The sequence below is a fragment of the Thamnophis sirtalis genome, unplaced genomic scaffold (assembly GCF_051295495.1).
Source record: "Thamnophis sirtalis isolate CommonGarterSnake01/CBP01778 unplaced genomic scaffold, rThaSir2_p1.2 scaffold_5, whole genome shotgun sequence".
In the NCBI taxonomy this organism is placed as follows: domain Eukaryota; kingdom Metazoa; phylum Chordata; class Lepidosauria; order Squamata; family Natricidae; genus Thamnophis; species Thamnophis sirtalis.
Genome location: NW_028261385.1, coordinates 67135221 through 67160474, shown reverse-complemented (window position 1 = coordinate 67160474; position 25254 = coordinate 67135221). Strand labels below are relative to the sequence as shown.

Genomic DNA, 25254 nt, shown 5'->3' with positions numbered 1-25254 from the left:
ATTATTGTAGAGTGGAATATTCCAGGCCATTTTGCTAGAAAGTCATGTCTTCTTTGATGGCTCCCCCCCCCCTAAAAGGTAAAAGGAAAGGTTCCCCTCACACATATGTGCTAGTCTTTCCAAACTCTAGGGGGTGGTGCTTATCTCCGTTTTAAAGAGCCAGTGCTGTCCGAAGACATTTCCGTGGTCATGTGGCTGGCATGACTAAATGCCGAAGGCGCATGGAACGCTGTTACTTTCCCATCAAAGGTGGTCCCCATTTTTCTACTTGCTTTACATGCTTTCGAACTGCTAGGTTGGCAGAAGCTATCCTACTCCTACTACCCCCTACTCCTCTTCTTATCTAGTTTTCAAGGGGGGTCTTTTCATTTCTCCCCACCCTCTTCCACTTACATTCCGTAATTGTTGAAGACATTAAGTCATCATAGGAATCTTCAGTATTTCTGCTCTTCCCCTGTAGACTTAATTTCCCTGGATTTTTTGCACTTCCAGCTAATCCCAAGGGTCTGCTGAGCCTCCTAATCTTTCCTGTTTATGTGTGAGTGTGAGTGTGTGAGGCTGTGTGTACACATGTATGTATCGATATAGTGATAGAGTTTGTGCTGCTTAGTAGTCTTTTATAGAAAGGAAATGGTATTTCAGTGCAAGGACAACATTTTTGCTGCTTGAATATTTGAGGCCTTACTGGACAATTCAAAGTACTGTATATACTCGAGTATAAGCCTAGTTTTTCAGCCCACTTTTTGGGCTGAAAAAAGCCGCCTCGGCTTATACTCGAGTCAGTGAAAAATTTGCCCGAAATGGAGGAGAAAAAGGGGCGGGGCTATGCCGCTGGGTGACACTTGTGAATGGCCCGGTGCCCCTGTGAGTTTCCCCTCCCTCTGTGTCAGTTTGCCGCGCAGCGCGCACCGAACCATCCCCCCTCTTCACGTTCTAATGTAATGCAGGGCTGTCTTACGATTCCCCTTCCTCCCCCTCCTGCCGCTCTGCAACGATGTCCCACCTCCTCCTTGTTATGGCAAGCAGCCACATAGCGATGTCCCACCTCCTCTGGTACAGTGATCCAATGATAGGAATCACTGTGCCGTGTGTCATAGGAGGCGGGACATCGCTCCCGTGGCTGCACGGGACATCATCATCACAGCGGGACATCATCATCATGAGGTGAGTGAAGTATTTCATTGAATACACCGCTAGTTTACTGTTTTTCTTTGAAATAAATATTCAAAAACATTATTGGTATCTATTTTTATTTTTGAAATTTACCGGTAGCTGCTGCATTTCCCACCCTAGGCTTATACTCGAGTCAATAACTTTTCCAGTTTTTTGTGGTAAAATTAGGTGCCTCGGCTTATATTCGGGTCGGCCTATACTCGAGTATATACGGTATGTTTCAGTTAATGTTTGGATAGAGGTATTACATAAATGATGTGTTGGATAGTTTTAACTAGATGCAAATTTAGAAGCCTTTTCTGTGCGTAGTAGTTACAAGTGAACTTTAAAATTTTAAAACAAAGCAAAGCAAACTGAACCACTTTATAATATAATAGTCATTTCCAACTTTCCCTTTAGAGCCAGCTGTGCATGAGCTATGGTATTCCTTCTTTGATTTATAGACTAGGCTCATATATTGTTTTAAGTCATGGTTGAACTCTGGTTTTATTGAATAACTGCAGTTGATTAGGTTTATGTGATACAGGCTGACAAGGTTTACTTATTTTATTTATTCATTCACCCTCATTTGCATGTCATCCCATCTAGCACTTGTAGGACGCTTGCATTATAAAACTGTGATATTAAAATAAAAACCATAAATAAAATAAAAGTATATCAACATGAAACAAACCAAACTCCCTATCAAAACAATTAGAAATATTCATATTGCTGGAAGACAGCAACAGATGGCAAATGCAAAGAACCTGAAGAAACTGGACCACCAGCTAGCTGCTATAAGAAAATTACACAAACTACAAACAATGGCATGACAAAGTAGCAACAATGGTACATAGGAATATCTTCGAGAAATATCATTTGCCTGCAATCAAGAACTGATGGGACCACAGAATATACAAAGTAATAAAAAATGGAAAAAAAAGTGCTTTGGGACTTTAGAATTCAATTAGATAGGCACCTGTTCAGACCCCCCTCTGCATGGTGACTCATGCTGACACAAGATTACTGCTAGACAATTTATTCACAGTAAATTAACACACCGACAAGACTTCCACAGATAAGAAATACACACGAGAGCTTCTCCAGCTTTAGTATAATAGTTGTGTCCTGCAAACAGCCTCCTCCCAAAATCTCTTCTTATATACTCTCTTGGGAGGAGCCTAATCACAATCACCTGGCCCCAATTATCTTCTGTATCTGCGTAGTTGCTGTCGGCGCTTATCTGCCCATCTTTGCCTGGCATCTGGGACTAACTCCCTTAGCTCCTCCCTACTGCTCCAGGGCCTGACATCAGGGACCAACTCCCTTTGGCTTTCACCGCTGCTCCATGCCTCAGGCGCCTCCTGGTAGCCAACCAGCTTCTCTGGTCCCTGCTCGGAGTCTGAACAATGTCCAGGGTCCTCCACATCTTCCAAAGCCAACTCATAGGATCCCTCGCTATCGGAGTCTGTTTGCAGCTCCAACGGCTCCTGCTGGGCCACAACAGGCACCTATCATCTAACGCACCCATACCAGTGGTGGGGTTCAATTTTTTTTACTACCTGTTCTGTGGGCGTGTCATGGCTTGGGCGTGGCTTGGTGGCATGTCAGGGGAAAGAGACTTTAAAATCTCTATTCCCTCCCCACTCCAGGGGAAGGTTACTGCAAAATCCCCATTCCCTTGCGATCAACTGGGACTCATGAGGCAGAGAATAGATGGGGGCGGGGCCAGTCAGAGGTGATATTTACTAGTTCTCCGAACTACTCAAAATTTTCGCTATCAGTTCTCTAGAACTGGTCAGAACCTGCTGAATACCACCTCTGCCCCAGACATAACAATAGTCAATATGAAAGACAAAAAATTCTGAATAGTGGACAGAGCAGAATCTGGAGACAGAGAAAAGAAAGAAGTAGAGAAAATCACAAAATTCAAAGACCTGCAAATGGAAGTAGAATAACTGTGTCAAAAGAAAGCAAAAGTAGTGCCAATAATAATAGGCACCTTGGGCACAACCCCAAAACAACTAGAGTACCATTTGAACCCCATTGGCACTGACAAATTTGCCATTAGTCAGTTGCAAAAAGCAGCTTTATTTAGAACAACTTACTTTCTGCAACAGTACCTTTAACACCATCAAACAACCACATCTGCCTATCCCAGGTAAATAGGGGGATAACAATATCAAACTCAGTCCAAGCATCTGGCTTATTGTATGGCAAACCATCAGTTATTAAATTGGTATGCCACTTGACTTCCACTGACTCGTAGCACATGATAATTAAAAAGTAGAATTTTGATTTTATGTTGTAAAAGTAATCACCTTTAAATTGTTCACTGGTGTCTGGTAGGTCTCGTGAAGCATCCCAAACTAGGATACCTTCAGTTCACATTTGAAGTCTGATAACTAATGATGTAGTTTCCTAGACAACATTTATAAAATGTTAACTTTTGCAAAGATCTAAACCTACACCAAGAAACATTGTTATCTTTGTCCCTGCTGGGTTATTTGTATACTGGAGTAGCTTGTTTGGAAACATGCCTACACTCCTTAAAATGATATTGCCAGATTGCTACCGAAGCATATTTTTCTCCTTCTGTTTTTACAATTTCATTTCTAAACTATTTAAAATGAAGAACGCGAAGCTATATAGTATTCAAAAACCCTTCCAGATTATGGTTTTGTTTTTATTTTGTTGTATTCAAAATACCTATTCATTATGACAATGTTAGGAATAAAGCTAAGAAAAGCTCAACTCCAGTGCTAGAGCTATAATACTAACACATTAAATCCCCTTTCCTTGAAAGTGATTGTAACAGTTGAATTGACCTTGCAAATTATATAATTTAGGAATATATGCCAGAACACTGTTTTACTGGGATTACTATAATTCATTGTTAACAAAAGCAAAATGAAACATGAATTCTTTTATGGCGTACTCATCAAAAGACATTTTCATGAATCTAAAGATAACTCTTTTGAATAGAACAAAAGGTTACATGTGTAATATCCAGCTATGACACTGTGACACTTACTGTGTTGATAAAATTTGGGTAGACAACAACACCTATTTTTCAGCTGTTCTTCTGTAAAGTAAAAAGTTTATTGGCCATTCAGTGCTCACATATTAGATTCAATCCTCTTTCCTTCTTTTTCATTTTAGCTGAATTTAGGATCTTGTGGTTGGGATAGTGATTATAATAAACCAAGCAATGTTTGAAAATTATTTAATATTTTCCTTTGTTCCAAATGTGGTAACTATTGGTTCTAATTTAGGTAATGGAGAATATTATGGCTAATCAAAAGTTTTCTGGTTTGATCACTCGTGCTGCAGAAGGAGTAATTCTTACCCAATTTATTAAGGTGTGAGGTATGACTGTACAGATTGGGATAATGTATCTAATAATTTTTATCACTATTACCAAATTTTATTTAAAAGTAGTAATATATGGGATGTGCTTTCTTCTTTGCTTTACATCACCGTTTCTAAAACTATGTCAAAAGCCATCACTAAAGGCAGTTCTGTCACAATTTATTAGGACAATCTTTGATAAGCTCATGAAATGTTCAAAGCGTAAAAAAGGTTGTACCCCATGATTATCTTAATGTCTTCAGAATTGCATTTGGAATAAATTATCTGCCTTTTCTCTGCAAAAACTTTGAAAATGGTTGTCTCACTAGAACAATAAAAATATATTTCTACAGTTCTATAATTGCTACTGATACTAACTCAAGGGAACTGTTTTCTTTTTAAAAAAATGGTAGCATGGAATTTTCTTTGAAATCAGATAAAATAGCTATTAAGCGAGTGTTTAGAATGAGCTAATTATTTACGTATTTAGTAGAGCTATAATAAATAATTACTCAGTTGGAGAATCTACTACAGTTAAAAGTACAGCATGTGAATGAACTCAAATTCTGTTAACTTATTTACAAGTTATTTTTAAAAGAGAAAATGCTAATAAAGTTCATAACTAAATATACTAGAGATGTTTAGAACAGATTCATTACAATGCTGAAGAAAATCACTAATTATAGAGTTCATGTTGTGCATTAAACTGTAATAAGATCTGTTTGATTTTAATTTAACAAATTAATTAAGGATTCTCAAACTCTGTATCATGATTCCTAATGCATTACAAATAACTTAGATGGCGGGGCGGGGGTGTCACTATTTTTTTAAAGCTACTGAAGCTTGCATAGGGAAAGTGAGTGGCAAAGCCTATTGTGCATTTCATAGCACTCATGCTTTGACGAAGCAAAATGGCTTGCACACCCAAAGTAAAAACACTTAAAATTCACTATCACTTTGTGTGGGCAAGTCACCAGGGAGACTATCAAGCCATGCTTGGTTTTGATGGGAATTCTTCTTTTAAAAAAAAAATCCATGAAACTGAGAATTAGCACATATATAAATAAGAAATCACTTTTTTAAAAATATAAGAATACTTATTCTTAATTCTCTTGAAACCTCATATTTCATTAACAAGTAATTATGTTTTTTGAAATGCAGTGTTTTCCAGGCAGACCGCCATTTGTTTATTGTATATAGCTGTGATGGCGAACCTATGGCACGTGTGGCACAGGTGGCATGTGGAACCATTTGTTAGGGCATACGAGGGGTTGCCCTGTCAGTTCCAGTGTGCAAGTGCGCACTGGCCAGCTGACTTCGGCCTTCATTTTCAGCTGTTTTTCGCCCTCCAGAGGCTTCCTGTTTCTGTTTGGGAACAGACTTCTGGTTTGTGTGTTGGGCCATTTTTCTCCCCCCGGGGGCTTCAGGAAAGTCTCCTGCAGCCTTCAGAAGGCAAAAAACATCCCTACAGGAAAACCAGAAGTCTGTTCCTGAACTTCCGGGTTGCTCATAGGGCCATTTTTGTCCCTCCTGGTGCTTCAGGGAAGCCTCCTGAAGTCTCTGGAGGGTGGGGGAGACCGTTTTTGCCCTTCCCAGGCTCCTAGAAAGCCTCTGGAGCTGGGGAGGGAGAAAAACAGGTCCATTGCGAGCCAAAAGTGCGGGGAAGGTGGGGGTCACGCACGCATGCGCATGGGGTCACACACATAGAATTATGGGTGTGGGCACACCCGTGCATGACACCCCCCCTGTCTCCCCCCTTTTGGTACACAATGGGGAAAAGGTTTGCCATCACTGGTATATAGCAAAGCTTATTTCTGAGGGGTTGTCTTTTTAGCCAGAGCAAGAGAAAGGAAATTTCATTTTCTGTAGCAATAACCACATTTTGAATGATCAGTCAAATAAGTTGCCATTAGCTACAGTCTTGGAACAAAATTCTTCCTACTACTCACTCTCCAAAGTGAGTGAAAACAGAAGTTGTGTTTAGCCTATAGAGTATTAGCCTTGAAATATACATTGGCAATTCTTTCCATAATCCATGAGTCATTATTGTTCATCAATATCAGGGGAAAATACTACTTCTACAGTGCATAGTATAGATCTGTGGGGTTCTACAGGGGTCCCTGGCAAATTTACCATTGCTTTGGCTCTCTTATCCCGGTTCCTGGAGGCTGTGAGGGTTAGGATGGGGAACAACAAAGTTCAAATGAACCCTGACAAGATTGTGTGGTGCTGGGTTTTGAAATACTCTGACTTTGGGATTATTCCATCTTTGGTGCTGGGTGGGCTTACATACACAACATTCCTTTTGAAATCTGCAGTTAAATTGTGGGTTGGCTCTCAATCACTGTTAAATTTCTGTTGACCTCCACATTTGGGATTATTTGCAGGATTCCAAGTTCAATCATTGGCATTACCAATTAAAAAGAAAGATAGCAGGTGATATGGGAAGACATTATTCATATCCTTGTTCCTACATATTTTGGGTCAAGTATATAAGAATATAATCCTCTATAACCAGATTCTACTGTCCCTACTTTATCTACCCCTTTCCAAGCAGCAGCCAACAAGTCATCCTAGGGAGTTCTTATTTATATTGAATTGGTTTGTGCATATAAACTAGTGATGTTCAGGCAACAATGACATCCTGTAACTTTTGAGATTATGAGAGACCTCCTTTGTGTCTAGACATGTTATTTCCTTGAATCAGCTTTATACCACCACTATCTTGATCCCCAGCCTTTTTCTCGTTCTTGAAATTGTGTTTCTATCTGTTGCGTAGATTTATTAGCTTTTACCTATGCTGACTGTACACCAACTCCTCTGAAACTTGTGCAAAGACTTATGTGTGTAGAACTTTGCCATCCATGCAACCAGAAAGGAAAAGGAAGTATTAGGAAAGCACTATATAATTGCAAAATACTTTCCTTTCATGGAAGACACCAGTGTGCTCATCACGTGCAAGAAACAGGGCCAAAACTCTCCATACACACAGATATATGCAGATACAGACAGTCTTTGGTTAGCTACCATGACTGGGACTGGCAGCTCCTTCATTAAACAAAATGGTCACTAAGTAAAACCACATCTGGGCTTCAGCCTTTCTTTGCTTTACAGACCTGGGAAGATGATAAATGGTGGTAAAGTTACTTTTTCATCACTATTGTAACTGTGAATAGTCACCAAATAAGGCACTCACTAAAAACAAACCAACTGCCTGTCAAGACTGTGAGTCTGGGCATTTTGGCCTTTTATGTGCACCTAATGTAGCAAGTTCTTTATCACTGACAAATAGAGAAGGGGATTATTTTTGGGCAGGGAAAATTATTCCTATTTGTTTCATTCAGTAGAGATCCTTATTATTATCTTGTGTCGCTTTATTTCTATTATTTTTCCACCCCATGATGATGTTCCAATTACTCTTTCCCACTAGCTTTGCTGCTGAGGTCTTGGCTTCCCTTCACTGCGATATTTCAAGCATGGTTGATTACTTTTCCACCCTCCATTGACTTTCACATTTTTAGTACTGGAGTAACTGCACCTCAGCGGCGTTGCCTGTTTTCAGGTCCACAATTGTAGAGGAAACTGGCCTGTAAAAGGATTAACATTAAACATTCATCCTGGCAGTGACCCTAACTGCAGCTTTAAGCTGTCTTCTGTACACTTGTGCCCCAGGAGCAGCCAAAAGAACCACAATCCATCCTGTTAGAATTGTGTTATACAATAAAGCTGGCATTCTTAGTTGTGAAAGTTAAACCATCTGTATGGGCTGTACAGGTGATCAAGACATAAGATAAATTTATTAAATAAATGTTTTGTTTTTTTAAAGCAAACGCTCTTTGTAACTTCATGGCTGAATCAATTTAGTTTTCTTGGCAAGATTTTTCTTTCTATTTTTGTTTAGTTTCAACTTTAGCCCAAGCCCTACAATTCCTTGGAGATCTCCCATACAAATCTCTAAATGTCAGCTATCACACCTGAGCTCTTGAGGCCTTCTGAGGTTTCTCCCCTCCTCCATCCTATTATTATGCAATGCTGTTGCCACTTTGTTAGCAATTTGCCCTATGTGGTTTTTCTAAATAGAAGCAAACAAAAGGAAAATAACTTATTTTTCCCCCAAAAAAACTCATCAACTTTATTGAAGGGAAGATTCATATTCTTGTTATATAGGACTTTGTTCTCTGTTAATTAATTAATTTTACTTAATCAGCAATTAATGAAGTTAATTAGTGGGTAAAATGCCATATAAACATCAAATGCCACCTCTTAAAAAACAAAGTTTCTATTAAAAAGTAATGATCATGTCCTTGAATTACTAACATCAATCTAATTATCTGAGAAAGCCAAGGAAAAAGGATCCAGGCATAGGTGAGTTGTTTATGAATGAGAAGGGATATCACCAATGTCCAAGTGGCTACAAATATATTTGCACTTCAAAGGCCAAATTATTTTGTATGACGTTACTTCAGAGTAAATCAGAATCCGTCAGCAATGCATTTTGTTTTGGAAAACCTCCGCAGAAGTTCTGAAAATCAGCCACATAGCTTTCTTTGAAGGTCATTTTCCTGCTGCGAATACTTTATCACTTTTTTATAGTTTCTTTTATACTTTGAACAGGGTTTACAACCACAATAATGCCATTCAGATAATTATGGTGTAATTGACCATTGAGCTGAGTATCCTTGGCTTTTACTAGGGTTTGTTTAATACCTCAGGATGGTCAATTATCTCATGATCCTGACTTTGTTGGGAATTATTGTTTTAATTATTGCACTCTAAATACATCATTGTCCCAGTGCTGTAAAGCTTCACAAGGGAATGATTACACTTTGCAGAGATTTTGAGTACCCAGCCTTATTGCATGGAAGACTCCCTGCCTCCCTTTAGTCATTATTTCTAGTACTAATTTCATTGCCTTACTTTTTCTTCTATGCCCACCTGAGGTCAACTGCCTGATGCTTTATCAAATGGCTGAACAGCATGGCTTGGCAAAAGCCGGTTGCTTAGTTTGTTCTTTGTTCAGCTGTATTGCTTTCCTCCCTCATTGCCCTTGGAGCCATGCATGTTAATGTAAGTAATCTTCAGCAGACATTGTGGGTTGAAGGGTAATAATAATTTTTGGCTTGTTCAAGTGATCTGAAGGACTAATTATTGCAAGCAGACAGGACATCGATGCTTGCCCTCATGCTGATGAGATATTTATGACTTTCTAAGAGAGGTTCTCTCAGCTTGTTAATGATCGGGAAAAATGAGCACAGTCATAATGGGACTTGTTACCATTAATGTGCTGATATCTAAAAGTATGCTAACAGACAGTGTACCAACTCTATTCATAGGTCTGTTAGTACCATCCCAGGGGTGAAATGCTACCGGTTCAGATCGGTTCTCCTAAACCGGTAGTAAGAAATGCTACTGGTTTGCCCAAACCGATAGTAAAAAAATGTTATTGGTTCAGGCAAACCGGTATTTCCGACAATCAACTGGGATGCATGATTTATATTAGCTAGAATAATCAGATTTCCTACTTTCTAGCTAATCTAAAATGTGGGGCACAGCGGATTCCCACCCCCTCACTGTTCTACTTACCTTTGCAGACTCAGAAGGCTTTAAAATGCTCCTTTTTTAGCACTGCACGGGCACACCTCAGGCATCCATGTGTGCGCTCGGTAGCAGACTCAACAAACCGGTAGCAGACTTCAGAGGATTTCACCGCTGTACCATCCTCTAGATCACATTTACATCCACCCTAATTGGTGGTATTACACTCTTGCTATGCTGGAGTGTGAACATTTCTAAATGAAGTAGTTCCTCTTATAATAGGCTTAAACATATCATAGAAATCAAGTGCCTTAGCTAGAGACTGGATTGGCTATAAAGATACCATGTGGATGGAAATGTCATTTGTTTATTTTTTTAATTTACTATTAAACTTCTGTGCCACCCATCTCGCTGAGTTAACTCTAGGAGGCTTATACACGTAAGTCATTAAACAGTCCTGACATAGTTATTGCAACTATGATGATAATAAAAACACACTAAACACTTATCAAACTAGATAGAAAAAAAAAAACCTCTAAATGTAGCTATTGGTACCTGTAATATTAGCTAATAACACACTGTAATGTCATGTATGCTTTGAAAAATATGTGTGTCTTTATCTTTGATTAAGATTTTCGGGTAATGAGCATGGAACAGTCATATAAGAAATTAAATCTCCATAAAGGATGAAGGAAGTAATTTGACTGTTAGATTGACCCAAGACCAATTGTTTTGTCCGATTGCCTTCGCTAGACCTACAGCAATTGCAAAAGTCCTATTGCCTTTGCTAGGCTTAATTGCAAGTTTGCTATGAAAACAAAATTAGGAAGATGATACGGGTGCTTCTTACAGGAAAGGTGAAATATAAAAATAGGAGGGGGGATGGGATTTGTATTCAAACCACAAGTCTGCTAGCAGTATACTACATGATCTTTGCTGATTCAATTCTTTTAATAATTTGTTTCCCACCAGCAGCATATAGAAAGCATTTTAAAATAACAATACAGGGATATTTCTGTGTTTTCAAACAACAGAAAACAGTTCTTGTCATGGCAGTGTATTTAATTAATCATATTGCAATAATTAAAGGAATGTGAAAACTTCTTGGAGTGTTTAAGCTTAGCTTAAAGAAGTAAAAAATCATGTTGTATGTAGAAGCAAGTAATACTGTGTGCAAGTCCTACTATACCCTCAATGGTCAAAATCCAATTAATTTTAAAAATTATTTTTAAATTGGAAAACACATGTATTTGCAGGAATTCCAGCACACTATAAAAATCAGTAATTTTTCATTATAGTTCACCATAATATGTTTGCCCTAAAATAAATATATGACCTTTCTATAGTTGTGTAATTTCTTGTATTTGGAACATGATGTCTATACATTTTTTTTCCATATTTGAGTTTTCACTCACATGTTATTTAGAAAATAAGAATTTGCTACTTCAGGTTCATTCTTTGTATCAACCAGATCTGAAACCAGGCAATTTCATATTAAGTTACAATTGGGGGGGGGGGGGGGATGTTATTCCCATATTTTTTTCAGAATTATAATATTGGAAGAGACAAGCAGATGACTGAAGTGGTTCAATAAATTGAATAATAGGAAATGGATTTGCTGTCCTGTTGTTCAGTCTACATCTAGCCTTACATTTTAATGGGTTTTTTTAAATATTTTTTTTACAACTGAAGCTTCCACTGTTGCTTTTAATCCAGGGACAAATTATGAAAGCTTGCTTGCAAAATAAGGCAGTGTTTTTCTATTTCCATCATTTTACCTATTTAATATAAAGGCCAAATGCTTATTTATATGAAGAAGTGGTAGGTATATTTTCCATATAATGTTTTTATGCTGGGGCAATTTGGATAAATTTGAGCATGATGCATGAAACATCACTTCATAAAGTATATAGCATTAACTCTTTCACTCTTCATTTAAGTTTGAAAAGCAAAATTAGATTAGACTCATTACTAATTATAATAATCTTATAGAGAGAGTCAGTTTCGTCTAGTCCTTAAGGCACTAGTCTAGAATTGGGAAACTCTGAGTTCAAGTCCCGACGTAGCCATGAAAGCCAGCTGGGTGACTTTGGATCAGTTATTGTCTCTCAGCTCCATCCACCCACCTGACAGGGTTGTTGTTGAGAAAAAACAGGAGGATGTAGGTGATATGTTTATCATCTTAAATTATTCATAAAAATAATAAAGACAGGATCAAAATAAATAAATTTACAAATTGAAGGTCCTTGTGAAATATGAATATATTTCCTATTTTAACAAATCTGACTATGAATTGATTCAGATCAGAACAGCAGAACAGCAAACTGTGAGGAGCATTTTAATACATATAAATATATTTGTTTTAATATACATAACAAGTTTTATATATATGTTATATATATAAAATATATCATATATCATGTTAACAAACTCCTATTTACCATATAGTATATGAACCTTGTTCCATGGAATTCATAAAGCACACAGAGAGAGATGCATTTACAATCAAAATTTTGTAGACTTTCTAAAAAGAGACAACTGGCTATATTAAACTCCATTGTTCCTGACCTGCATGTTTATATATATTTTTGATTTCTTCCCCACTATTTTTCCCCAGGAAATCAAGGTAGTATTCATAATATTCCCTTCTATAACCTTTTTGTCTCTCACACTTACTTTTCACAGAAATATAGTGATGGTTTAAGGTTTAGACCTACCGTATTTTTCAGAGTATAAGACACACCTTTTTCCCTCAAAAAAGAGGCTGAAAATCTGGGTGTGTCATATACTGAATATAAATGCTGAATACAGCATTTTTTTGCCTCCTGAAACCCGCCCCCTTCACCAAACTGCATACCCTTTAAGAGGCTTGCAGAGTGCTCCTGCGGGCCGGGGAGGGCAGAAATGAGCGAAAAATGGACCATTTTTTGCTCAATTTTGCCCCCCCCTCCCAACAGGAGCACTCTGCAAGCCTCCTAAAGGCTATGCATGCCCTTTTTTTTGCAAAAATCCGGGCCATTTTTGGGAGGTGCGCAGAGTGCAAAAACTTTTTTTTTTAATTTGCCCCTTCAAAATCTTGGTGCATCTTATACTCTGGTGTATCTTATACTCTGAAAAATACGGTAATAAGTTTGGACTAGATCACACCAGCCTTAGTTCATTCTAAATAATACAAGTTACTGTAATTTATTTTGGGGTAACGTATAGTGCTGGCTGTGTCTAGAGGGTATCATTTTGGTGACTGAAGAGTGCCTTAACAACAAATAAATCATAGGGTGGGCAGAAACAGATGCTTTGTTCACCCAATTCATGTCTGTTTCCAAATCTATACTGTCCAATAACGTTTTCCTCCTTATTATTTCTAATTTTGGCAATTCCAGTCTCTAATCACAAGCAGCACATCTTGCTTAGATATTCTGTCAATTTCAGGTTGAATTTAAGTAACTTTAAAAGATCTTTTTCTTCTGTATCAGTGGTCAGAGGAAAACCTTAGATAAGTGTTACACAAAAATGATCTTCTGACTGAAAGTGTTCACTTCCAGTCCATTTCAATTTACTGATGCCTAAAATGTCATTAATTCATTTCTCCTTCCGCTGTGTTGAACTACTATTTAACATCTACATGAAACCGCTGGGCGAGATCATTCGGAGGCACGGGATAAGATACCACCAATACGCGGATGATACTCAGCTGTATCTGTCCGCCCCGTGCCAACTCAATGAAGCGGTGGACGTGATGAACCGGGGTCTCGAAGCCGTTAGGGACTGGATGAGAGCTAACAAACTGGTACTCAACCCGGACAAGACCGAGTGGCTGTTGTGTTTCCCTCCCAATAATTTGGCTAGTGTTCCATCACTCAGGCTGGGGGGCCAAATTTTATACCCCTCAGACAGGGTTCGCAACTTGGGAGTCCTCCTGGACCCACAGCTGACCTTTGACTACCACCTGTCGGCTGTGACCAGGGGGGCATTTGCCCAGGTTCGCCTGGTGCGCCAGTTGCGACCCTACCTGAACCGGGAGGCTCTCACAACGGTCACTCGGGCCCTTGTGACCTCTAGGCTGGAATACTGCAACGTGCTCTACATGGGGCTGCCCTTGAAGAGCATCCGGCGACTTCAGCTAGTCCAGAATGCGGCCGCGCGAGTGATTGTGGGCGCACTGCGGTTCGCCCACATAACACCTATCCTCCGCGAGCTGCGCTGGCTACCTGTTGATCTCCGGGTGCGCTTCAAGGTGCTACTTACCACCCATAAAGCCCTCCATGGTAGTGGATCTGAGTACTTGAGAGACCGCCTCCTGCCAATTACCTCCCTACGACCTATTAGATCACACAGATTAGGCCTCCTCTGAGTTCCATCCGCCAGTCAGTGTCGACTGGCAACTACGCGGAGGAGAGCCTTTTCAGTAGTAGCTCCGACCCTTTGGAACGATCTCCCCGTGGAGATTCGCACCCTCACCACTGTCCAGACCTTCCGCACAGCCCTCAAGGCCTGGCTATCCCGTCAGGCCTGGGGATAAAGATTCTAATCCGTCCCCACCCGAATGATGAATGAATGTTGTGTTCTATTTTTTCTTATGTATTGTCTCATGTCTTGTCTTGTATTCCCCTCCCCACAAATTGTAAGCCGCCCTGAGTCCCCTCAGGGAAATGGGCGGCCTATAAATAATAAACAAATCAAATCAAATCAAATCAAAACTTTCTCATATTCAGGCTTCTTACCTTTCAGTGTTCCCACTCTGTTTCTGTTTTTAACAACTTCAGATTTTTATTTCTCAAATAACACATCAGCAACTAGAAGTTGCAAAGAGGTTAATTTGACCCTGTCATAAGCTTCATCAAAACATCCTTAATTCCTCTTCAGCAACATGTTGAACTCCATCTGACTTTGGGACCTGTAATCCAGCACCTTGACCCACAATCACAATTGAGCCCAAAATTTCTATTGATAAGCGAGACATTTGTTAAGTGAATTTGGCCCATTTTATAACCTTTCTTGCAACAGTTATTAAGTGAATCATTGCAGTTCTTAAATTAGTAACATGGTTGTTAAGTGAATTTGGTTTCCCCATTGACTTGCTTGTCAGAAGGTCACAAAAGGGGATCACATGATCCCGGAACACTTAGCCATCATAAATATGTGCCATTTGCTAAGCATCCAAATTTTAATCATGTGACCATGGAGATGCGGCAATTGTGATTAGTGTGAACCCTAACCTGCAATTCCTGGAGAGGTGATGGCAAGAGCAACTTCTCCCTGAACCCTGATTTTGGTGACAATTAAATTAGTTAAAAATGTTTTTCCTGTGCTGCCAGAAGTGTAATTTCTAATGTTGGATTTTCCCCCTTACCAAAGGGACCTTGTGGAGTACTGTGAAGCCGTTACCATGGCAACTCCACTGTGCTATACAGTAGAAGTCATTTTAAGGCACAAGAGGCTGTATCTTAACAGAAAACACACACACACACACACACACACACACACACACACACACACGTGTGTGCTGGTCTTGTTGTATTCGGGTCTTTTCCCGTGTAAGATTGAGATTGTCTTGGCAATGTTTCGTCAAGGTCATACCTACACCTGTGAAAATCTACGAAAACATTACACACACACACACACACACACACACACACACACACACACACACACACACACACACACACACATACACACATACACACACACACACACACACACACACACACACACACACACACACACACACACACACACACACACACATACACATACACATACACATACACATACACATATATATATATATATATATATATATATATATATATATATATATATATATATATATATATATCTCCTATTTGATAGAATAACAACATTACTTTCACTATGGTACTAAATTGTGGCCTGACAAGTAGAATTCATGAATCTGGACCTAGTGTGGCTATCCTTCCTGTCAGTAATTGATGTCATTCAGGTTTCTTGATATAACTTCATGCCCATTGCATAGAGAAATCAAGTGGCTGTCAGGCACAAAGAATCAAAACAATTTGTGCAAATTGCAGCATAAATGTATTTGCTCAACTAACCATCAGCACTAAACTGGTGCTAGATAAAGATCAAGGGAATTCAAGGGGGCTGGACGAGGATCTCTGGGCTGGCTGACTGGCTGAGGAATTCTAGGAGTTAGTTCACAAGTCTTAAAGTTTCCAATTTGGAGACCCCTGCTCTAAACTGATTATGTTTTACTCCACCTTTGCTCCACCCCCCGCCCCCAGCCCTACCACTCTTCTCCTACAGTCGCACCTATTTTTGTGCCATTTCTTAGAAAGCAAAAAGAAAAGAAAAAGGTAATGGTATAATTGTCATACTACTACTGTCAAAATTCAAATACATGCAATCTTCTTTTAGACACTCCCAGCCTGGCTTTCTGAACTCATCAGAAAGCTAATATGCTCATTTTAAAATGATTTTCTTTTTCTCAGAACTGCCTCTCTCTGCTTATTATACTCTAATATCAAGGTCAGGCTTCAGGTACCATAACAAGAGCACTTCTTGCAAATACATATTTGTCTACACATGTTCCAAATTGTTAAGCTACTGAGCAGCATAGATCGGCACAGTGTGCAGCTCATCCTTTAAACAGCTAATCATAATTAGCTACTTTATCACACTAGTAGGGTGTTCTAAATTATAATTTTATTAAGCACCACAATCAGAGATCACAACACTCTTTGTAGTAGTGAAGCTAACTAGATTGAGAAAAATATATCTATATTATTTTAGACTTATGAAAATAAATACTTGGGTTGAAATCAGAGTGGTAGTTTACTCTTGGCTCTTAAACCATCATTCTAATTGTCATTCCGTAATTAGTTTTCTCCTTTATTGCAGCCAATTACAAAGGGAAAGAGAGAGATGAGTCATAGTGAATTGAATTCAAATTATAATCTGTCTTCTCTCCATTTGTACAATGAATATAAATGGAGCAAGGGTATTTTTAAGACATACATAAGACAATTTGCATAAAGATGTGTAAAAAAGCTACAGATTTTAATAGCACTGGGATAGAGGGAACTGGCCCAGCTTCTAAATGTTTCTTCTTATAGATAAAGGAAGCTTAAAACATCTTTCTATTGATCCCTTCTTTAATCAAACTCTATCAATATAATATTAAGAGATAACAAGGATGTGAGAAATAAAGCTATTATCTAGGAAGGTAAAATGGAATATACATAAATCATACTTATTAAGAGGTATGCCAAAATTATTTGTTTCTGATGTAATTTTTATGGTCCAATCTGTGTTTTTATTTACATACATTACTGGTGCAGCAAAGGACCAGACCACTTGGAAATCACTTCTGTCAACTAATGCTAAAACATGAATCATAGGATATCAATGTATTCAGTTCCACACTTTCTGTATGCATCTCATGTTTCTTTGTACAAAACAATACATTGTTAGTATTTCATTTTTGATACCTTTGCTGCAAAGTTTGAACAGGCATAATATTGTTACATGAAGGAAATATAATCAAGGACTTGGAACACAAAAAGTTGCAAAAATATTGACTGCATCATTTTCTTCCACCAATCAATGTTAGTTATGTCCTTACTTTTTAATTATTCAGAAAGGTTCACTAATAATTATAAAGTTAATTTTGGCTGAGTTAACAGATTGTGTTGCATTTCTACATTGGACGATGTCTATCACGTACTGTTCTCTATTTTATGAAGTGCAGAGTGCAGAATAATGCAATTAAGTTAGAAGAAGGAACAGTTTCACCATGAAACCAATTTGTTTAGAGAGGAGAGGCGCACTGCTCACTAGAAGGTCATGGAAAAGGTAGATAGTTACCTCTCAGGAATGCTTTAATTTTGATTCCATTCCACTAAGTGAAGGATCTGAAATGGCATTTTGCAACTCAGTTACTCTCTGATTATTTGTTTTTCAGGAGTCGAAATGATAGTAGAACTGGTCCTTTTTTTAAAAAAAAAGTTCCAATTCTTTCTTTATCTCCTTCATACTTGCCCTGTAACCTGCAGAAAATTTACTAATGCTAGTATGGTGTTATTATGATATAGTTTGCTGGATAGTTTGTGTGTGTGCTTGTGTGTGTTTGTGGGCCTATAAGCATTACAGTGTGGGGTTTTGGCGGGGGGGGGGATTGTGTGTGTATGTATTGTGCAACATTCACACATCAGAAAAAATATTGTTTTTTCTCAGATTTTGTATTGAAACCAAAACACAAACACAAAAAAACCTGCACCAGCACATGGATCTGTTGGGGTAGAGGTTCCCCAGCTTTATCTTTCATGTAACAAAGTGAAAAGTGGCTACTTGAAAAGTAACTAGCATAGGTTTTTTTCCCCCATTAACATCAGAAAAGTATCATGCCCAACCGGAAAATAAGTCCTACCATGATTTTAGGATGCTCGTAATATAAGCCCCCAAATAAGTTCCAGTTAAGATCACCAGCCAGACGGTCACAATTACGTATTTTCCCCAAAATAAGACCTAACCAGAAAATAAGCCCTAATGCATCTTTTGGAGCAGAAAATAATATAAGATCCGGTCTTATTTTCGGGAAAACACGGTATTAGGAATTGCATCCTTCAGGGAAACCGGTCTTGCTAGCTTATTGCAAAGGTAACATGGAAACGTTTCCTTTCAGAGATCTCTTCACAAGAAATGGTTCCACTTTGCTATGTTTTGTTGCAGGTCTATTTTCAAGTAACGTAAGCATGCCGGCCTATTCCTTTCAATAAAAGTCAGTCTGCTCTGTTTGTAACTGCAACCTGATTCTGAAGCGGTAGACTTTTGGTTGCTGCTGTGTTGATCCAGGAGCAGCTCATGGAGAGATCATTTATATCTGCTTGTTTTAGAAAGGCATAGATGGCTCTGTCTATGCTGGCATAGCTTTTGTCCTCTCATTGGGATATGATATAAGCAAAACTGGGAAACTGTGCCATCCATCATCTTTCCTTCTCTTGCCTTTCATTTTAGAGCTCATCTGTATCTCCATCAGCAAGTTTTAGAGCCTCCGAGAAGCACAGAAACTCAACAGATTACTCTTCTGAAAGTAAAAAACAGAAGACAGAAGAAAAAGAGATAGCAACTCGTTACGTGAGTGAAACCATGCACAGTATATTTCTCCCTATTGTTTGTCATTTTATACTGCCGATAAGGATACACCAATTTGGCCCCAAAGAGTTTTAGGCTCTTCTGTACAGTCTCAAATGAATCGTCTTTTGTCTCCAAAAACCCTTTTCAGCTGAACTTAGGTCAGAAAAAAGAAAATTTAACAAGCTTGGCTTTCCTCCTCATGCCTTGAAAAATGGAAATGGCACCATCTCGCAGGACTCTCATTAACAAATATGCAAACTTTTCCTAAAGCTGTTGCATTTCTTTTATACACCTTACATTTATATTCTGTTTAAGTGAGCATTTAATTTAAACTAAAAAAAACCTGATATTAAAAGTAACCCATAATTAACAGACTAAAATAAATGTGTATTTACTGATCTTCTAAATGTTGGGGTTAATTTTTATATATTTTTTAAACTGCCAAATGCATTTCTCAAGAAAACTGTTCTGTGCAGTGATGCGCACCGGCCAGCTGCTCTCTTTTGGGTTCCGGCGTGCATGTGTGCTCCCGAACCCAGAAGAGCAGTTGGCCACCACCCTAAGGCCTGTTATTTCAGAGCTTGTAGCATCGGTTAGTTAGAAAGTTGATTAATACTGAAGTCTAAATTATATTCAGGCACATCTTCTTGTGCACATAATGCCCTAAAATGCCCTCCACATTATTGCTGGTGTAAGGAAATGAAAGGGGCCTATTAATTGAATGAGAAGTAGCGAAGACCAGCTGGCCAGCACGCATGTGCACGGCGGAACCCAAAAGAGCCTACTGTGTGCCATAGGTTGCCATAGATTCACTATAGGTTCGCCATAGGAGTAATGCAGTAGGAAGTCCTCTCCCACACACCAGATAGACAAGCTTTTTTTCTACCCAGAAGGGACTTTCTGCAGATACCAGCATTCAGAGAAGTTTGTGGTGGGAGAGGTGATCTCTCAGATAATCAAACTTTAAAGTGTTTAGCCAATACCAACACGTTTACATCTGCCAAGCAAGTAATTTTTTTGTTACAATATAAGCACTGACTGATTCCTTTTCTTTACTCATTTATCTGGTCAGATGCTGCATTTGCAACATCCAGTTGCAACTTCCAGAAACATAACATGCTAAATTAGAAAGGGAGAGATACTCATTGCCCGCTTAAAATTCCTGACGAGCCATCTGATGAGATTGGTGTTCCCAAGATCCTTTTTTGTAAACTCATCCAAATTTTGATTCATCCTCTAGTCTGTATTACTCCAGAAGCAATGATCGCATATTTAAAAATATAACTGTGGCTTGTTGTATTACAGCCCAAGAGCAGCTATATGAATTAAAAGGCCTAACTGATGTTGTTACCCATTTTGCATTGCATTTCTAAAGCTTTTGCTATTGAATGAAAAGTGTAGCTTTGACAAGCAACTGTTTTTGGGTGCTTAAATGTTTTCTTCTTCAATGCAGGATAGTGATGGTGAAAAAAGTGATGATAACTTGGTGGTTGATGTATCCAATGAGGTATGTGGAATTTTGCTTTGGGAGGCATAATTTATTGTATACATTCCTCAGGTAACATTGAGGATGCTTGGAAAATGGAGGAGTGCTACACTGTAGGTGGCTGATACACTAATAGCTACTTCACCCCCTGCACACCTTGTTCCCTCCCACCCCATCTTCTTACCATCTGTTAAACTTTTATTTCTACATATATTTGTTTACTGCTTTTAACTTTGTAAGCTATCCAGACTCACCTTGTGCTGAGATGGGTGGTAAATCAGTATAACAAATAAAACATAAAAATAGTTTTGCTTTGCTGTAGTAAAATGGTATCATTGTATTAATCCATATCTTGAGATGGAAGTATGATTTCTTTGTGAATAATGATTTATGCAGGCAGGAGAATATAGTACACCATTCACAAACTTCCCTATGGGATGCAGTCACAAATGGGCCATATGTTATTCACTGGAACAAGTAGGAGACCTTGATAATCATTACGCTTCTTTTTTTAGGATCCGTCATCTCCACGAGGAAGTCCAGCACATTCTCCAAGGGAGAACGGCTTGGACAAGGCTCGCCTACTCAAGAAAGATGCACCAATTAGCCCAGCCTCAATAGCATCTTCAAGCAGCACTCCTTCTTCCAAATCCAAAGAACTTAGCCTTGTAAGCGACTGTACAATCCAAATTCATCTTCATAACTGTGTGTGCACCGTTGGGTATCTAACTTGAGGTGGAAGATAATGAGATGTGTCGCAGTAGTACATCATAATATAACACTAAGTTCAATATATTTCTACCCAAAAAATATATTTTGCACTTCAGGATCTTTTGGAGTGATAGAAAGCATTTATTCAGCTAGCAGCTCTGAAAATAATGTATCTATCTTTTATTGTATTTTTTTTTCCTGTCAGGAAGCTTGCTATTCTGTGAATAAATAAGAGCACATAGGGGTTCTTTGAACCTTATTTTATTTTATTTTGCTATGACAATTTACAGTAATTTTAGCTTCCTGCTTGGTTGTGATTTGGTTCTTGGCTTTATTTATGTTACTTGGCTATATCTAGCTACAGTCATATTCTGCCTAAGAAATAATATGTCATTTACAATAGCCTTTCTTTTCTTGCACAAGTCACAATTCAGAGAAAGGCTGCTTGCAAACTGAGAACAGTACCGACTTCCTTTGATTGATATTCTGTGGGTGTATATGAACTTGCATGAGAGAGACTAGTTGTTTTTCTAGGATCTCGATCTCCCACAATTACCACACAACTAGTCTCTTCACCTGAGATTTTCACATGAATATATAAGACTGAGGCGTGCAATTTAGTGGCACTTTTTAAAGGTCTTTGGAGGGCCACATGTAATTTTGATGTTATAAAATTGTCACACACACCAACACAAATTTCAGGTAGCATTCAACTTTTTTTTGAAGTTGTAACACTTAATTATTAAAGGAACATCTCCAAGTCATATTTAACTCTAAATAACACGGATACCTCCCTGTTTTTCTGTAATTATGCAGAAATGTCTTGCTGTTGTCATCTTCTGGCATATACTTCAAATAATGCTTGTTGCATGAATTTTGGTAATCCAGCATTTTCAAACTTTACCCAATAATATTTTTCTTGAATAATGAGTTAATAATAGAAGAAAGCTGGTTTGGTGTAGAGGTTAAGATACCAAGTTAGAAATTAAAAGAATGTAAGATCTAATTCTGCACTAGGCGTGAAGCCAGTTTGAGTGACTGTGGGCCAGCCACTCTTTCTCAGACCTAGGAAGGAGACAATAGTAAACTACTTCCAAAAACCTTGCCAAGAAAATGGCAAGGACTTGTCCAGGTAGTTGCCCCTGCCACCCCCTAAAAAGGAGTAAAGAGCTGAGGGTCTCAATCAGGAGATAAGCAACACAGTTGCAATTTCAGGAAATTAATAGGATAGACTTAGGCCAATCACTAAAATCCTTAACTTTTTCTAAGATTAGACTATTTTTTCTTACAAATTCGAAAATACAAAGATGGATTCTTATTTAATGTAAAGAAAAAAATCAACTCTAATAAAAAGAGCTGACTATAAACATAGTGTATAATTAGGAATATTGTTAAACGTCTTCCTGCTGCACAATTTCAAGCAGAGGTTGGATATCCATCCAGCAGCGATGCCTTAATTTAACTGCTACATGGAGCTTAAAAGGCGTCTTCCAATTCTGTGATTCTATGTCTCATTTTATTCAGTTTTAGATAGGCTCTAGGTAAATATGCATAATCTGCGAAGCAAATATGCAAAGGAATTACAACAATCTAAAGAACTGAAGTAATCTAATACAGGAGTTTTAAAGGTATTGCTTGTTTGGTTATGTTGTATGGTTATAATACCATGTTCTAGTTTATAAAATAGGTAAAGGGAATTTTTCACATTCTGAGTATTTAGAAAAATCTGATGTCTGAATATTATTAGTTTCATATTACATGCTAACAGTAAAGAAGGCTGAATTCTCATATGCATAATGTGCCATTAATATTTTGCAGATTTAGATTCAAACAACCCCTGCTATTTCTCAATACTGTCTCAGCTTCTATCGTGCAATTTGCTTGAACTCTATTGTTAGCACAAAGAACTGCAGGTTGGACTGCTATTGGATAATATAATATCCTGCATCTTGTTAAATGAAATATTGTTCATTCTGTTCTATTCTTTAAATGAAATGTTATTCGTTAGTTCTGTTCTTTATTCTGTTCTTTAGGCAATCATTCAACTTGGCATGTTCTGGATGGCGAGTGGCAAGGAAATGTACGAAATATCAAAACTCTTTGGTTCAAATAATGCAGTGGTTTTATATTCATTACAATGGCCAAAGAAGTGCTACATCATACATATGTTCCTTGTTTTAATGCCTACTAAAAGTACACCAATTTAGATCTCAATAAAATCAACTCATGCAAGTTTTATTCACTGTGATTTTTTTGCATAAAATCTGCTTCTCTCCCTGTCAGAATGAGAAATCCACCACCCCTGTGTCTAAATCAAATACCCCAACTCCACGTACGGATGCTCCAACACCCGGAAGCAATTCTACACCTGGATTAAGGCCTGTTCCTGGAAAGCCACCAGGAGTTGATCCATTAGGTTAGTAAATGTAATTGGAGAGGGAAAGGATAGATTTGTCTGTCAAGTATATGCTGCTTGTTGCACGCACATAGTTGTAGAGTATTGAATGTAGACCTAGGGTCAGATCTTATGTCTTCCTTAGATTTGCTACCTCATCTTGGGCAAGTCTCATCTAGTTTTTCTGGTCTGACATTGTCCAAATGGGCTGATCTACAACTTCTGTAATCTGTAATCAGCCTGGCTAATTACCATTATGATTGGAGATTATATGATCTGTAATGCAAAACATATGGAGGGAATCGGATTGGAGAAGAGTGAAATACACCTAGACAGGGATATTTCTTACAAAATTGTTCAAAAACAGGATTAGTCTTTCTACTCCACATCATAGGAGAAAGATTGTGTCTGAATAACTCAGTGTAAAAAACAATTTGCTATTTGCACTCAGCATAGGAATTGTCTGTGGATATTTTTTTTCTTCAAAAGGCAACTGCACTGTTTTTTATTTGAGGAAGAAGAAAATATTTTGCTTCTCACACAACTGATGAAGCTTCTTGGATAAGAAGCAAAACATCTTCTTCTTCCTCAAATAAAAAACAGTTCAGTTTCATTTTGGGAGGGGGAGCACCTTTGAGTCAACATTTCTTTTGTTTATGAATATGGCATTTTTAACTCCAATACTGTTAGCAATATGCATGATTTCAGGGAAGAAAGCTAATAGGATGGGTGAAAGTCCTTAAAAAGGATCTATATGTTTAAATAAAAAATTCAAGGGAAACAATAGGAATCAGTCTAGCTGCATTATTTTAGGGTGTGCTATCTGAAAATAAAACAAAACAATCTATACCCCAAGAAAATACCAGGTACTCAACAGCACAAAGGTGTCAGAAGGACTACTGAGAATGTATGTTAAGATTAGTGTTTTTTTGTTGAAAACTACAAAAGAAATGTTTAAAAAAGAGGGGAGTCAATTTATTTTAAAAAGAAAAAGAAAAGATTCAGTGTACCAACTACTCAATGTTAAAATACTAACAGATAATGAAAAACCAAGAAAATGTATCCCACCCAGCAGTGGCCAAAGGATGATAGGGATTTGGGACACCTCAGCTTAAAAAAAGGTTCAAACAAAGTTTAAAGAAGAGTAACAAAAAGGATCAAAAGCCTGGAAATGAAATCTCTTACCATATTTTTCAGAGTATAAGATGCTCCTGAGTATAAAAAGCACATTTTCAGAACCGGTCCGACAAGGCAACAGCAGTGCTGGGCTGCATTTTTGGCCTCTTTGCCTTTGAATGCTCTGTTTCAGACCTGTTCAAGGCTGCAGGGATTGCCGAAAGACATTGTCGCCAATCGCCACCCAAAAACGTGACGTACATAGGCCAAAAATGGGGCATCCGGAGGCCAAAAATGAGATGCGCTGAGGTGGTGATCAGCAGTGATGTGCTCTGGTAATCCCCGCAGCCTTGAATGGCTTTGAAATGAAGCGTTCGGAATGCGAGGTGCAGAAGCC

The 25254-nt window shown here is 38.3% G+C and overlaps 1 protein-coding gene across 6 annotated transcripts in view; it reads left to right on the top strand.

Moving 5' to 3' along the window:
- The window catches only part of LOC106537484 (TLE family member 4, transcriptional corepressor), a 168495-nt gene that overhangs the window by 127459 nt on the left and 15782 nt on the right, over positions 1 to 25254 (top strand). For all 6 annotated transcript variants that reach the window (XM_087715955.1, XM_014051623.2, XM_014051626.2 and 3 more), the window contains 4 exons: positions 19030 to 19149; positions 20603 to 20656; positions 21151 to 21303; positions 23630 to 23762. In XM_087715955.1, the coding sequence (XP_087572081.1) occupies positions 19030 to 19149; positions 20603 to 20656; positions 21151 to 21303; positions 23630 to 23762 (460 nt within the window). The remainder of the gene's footprint in view (positions 1 to 19029; positions 19150 to 20602; positions 20657 to 21150; positions 21304 to 23629; positions 23763 to 25254) is intronic.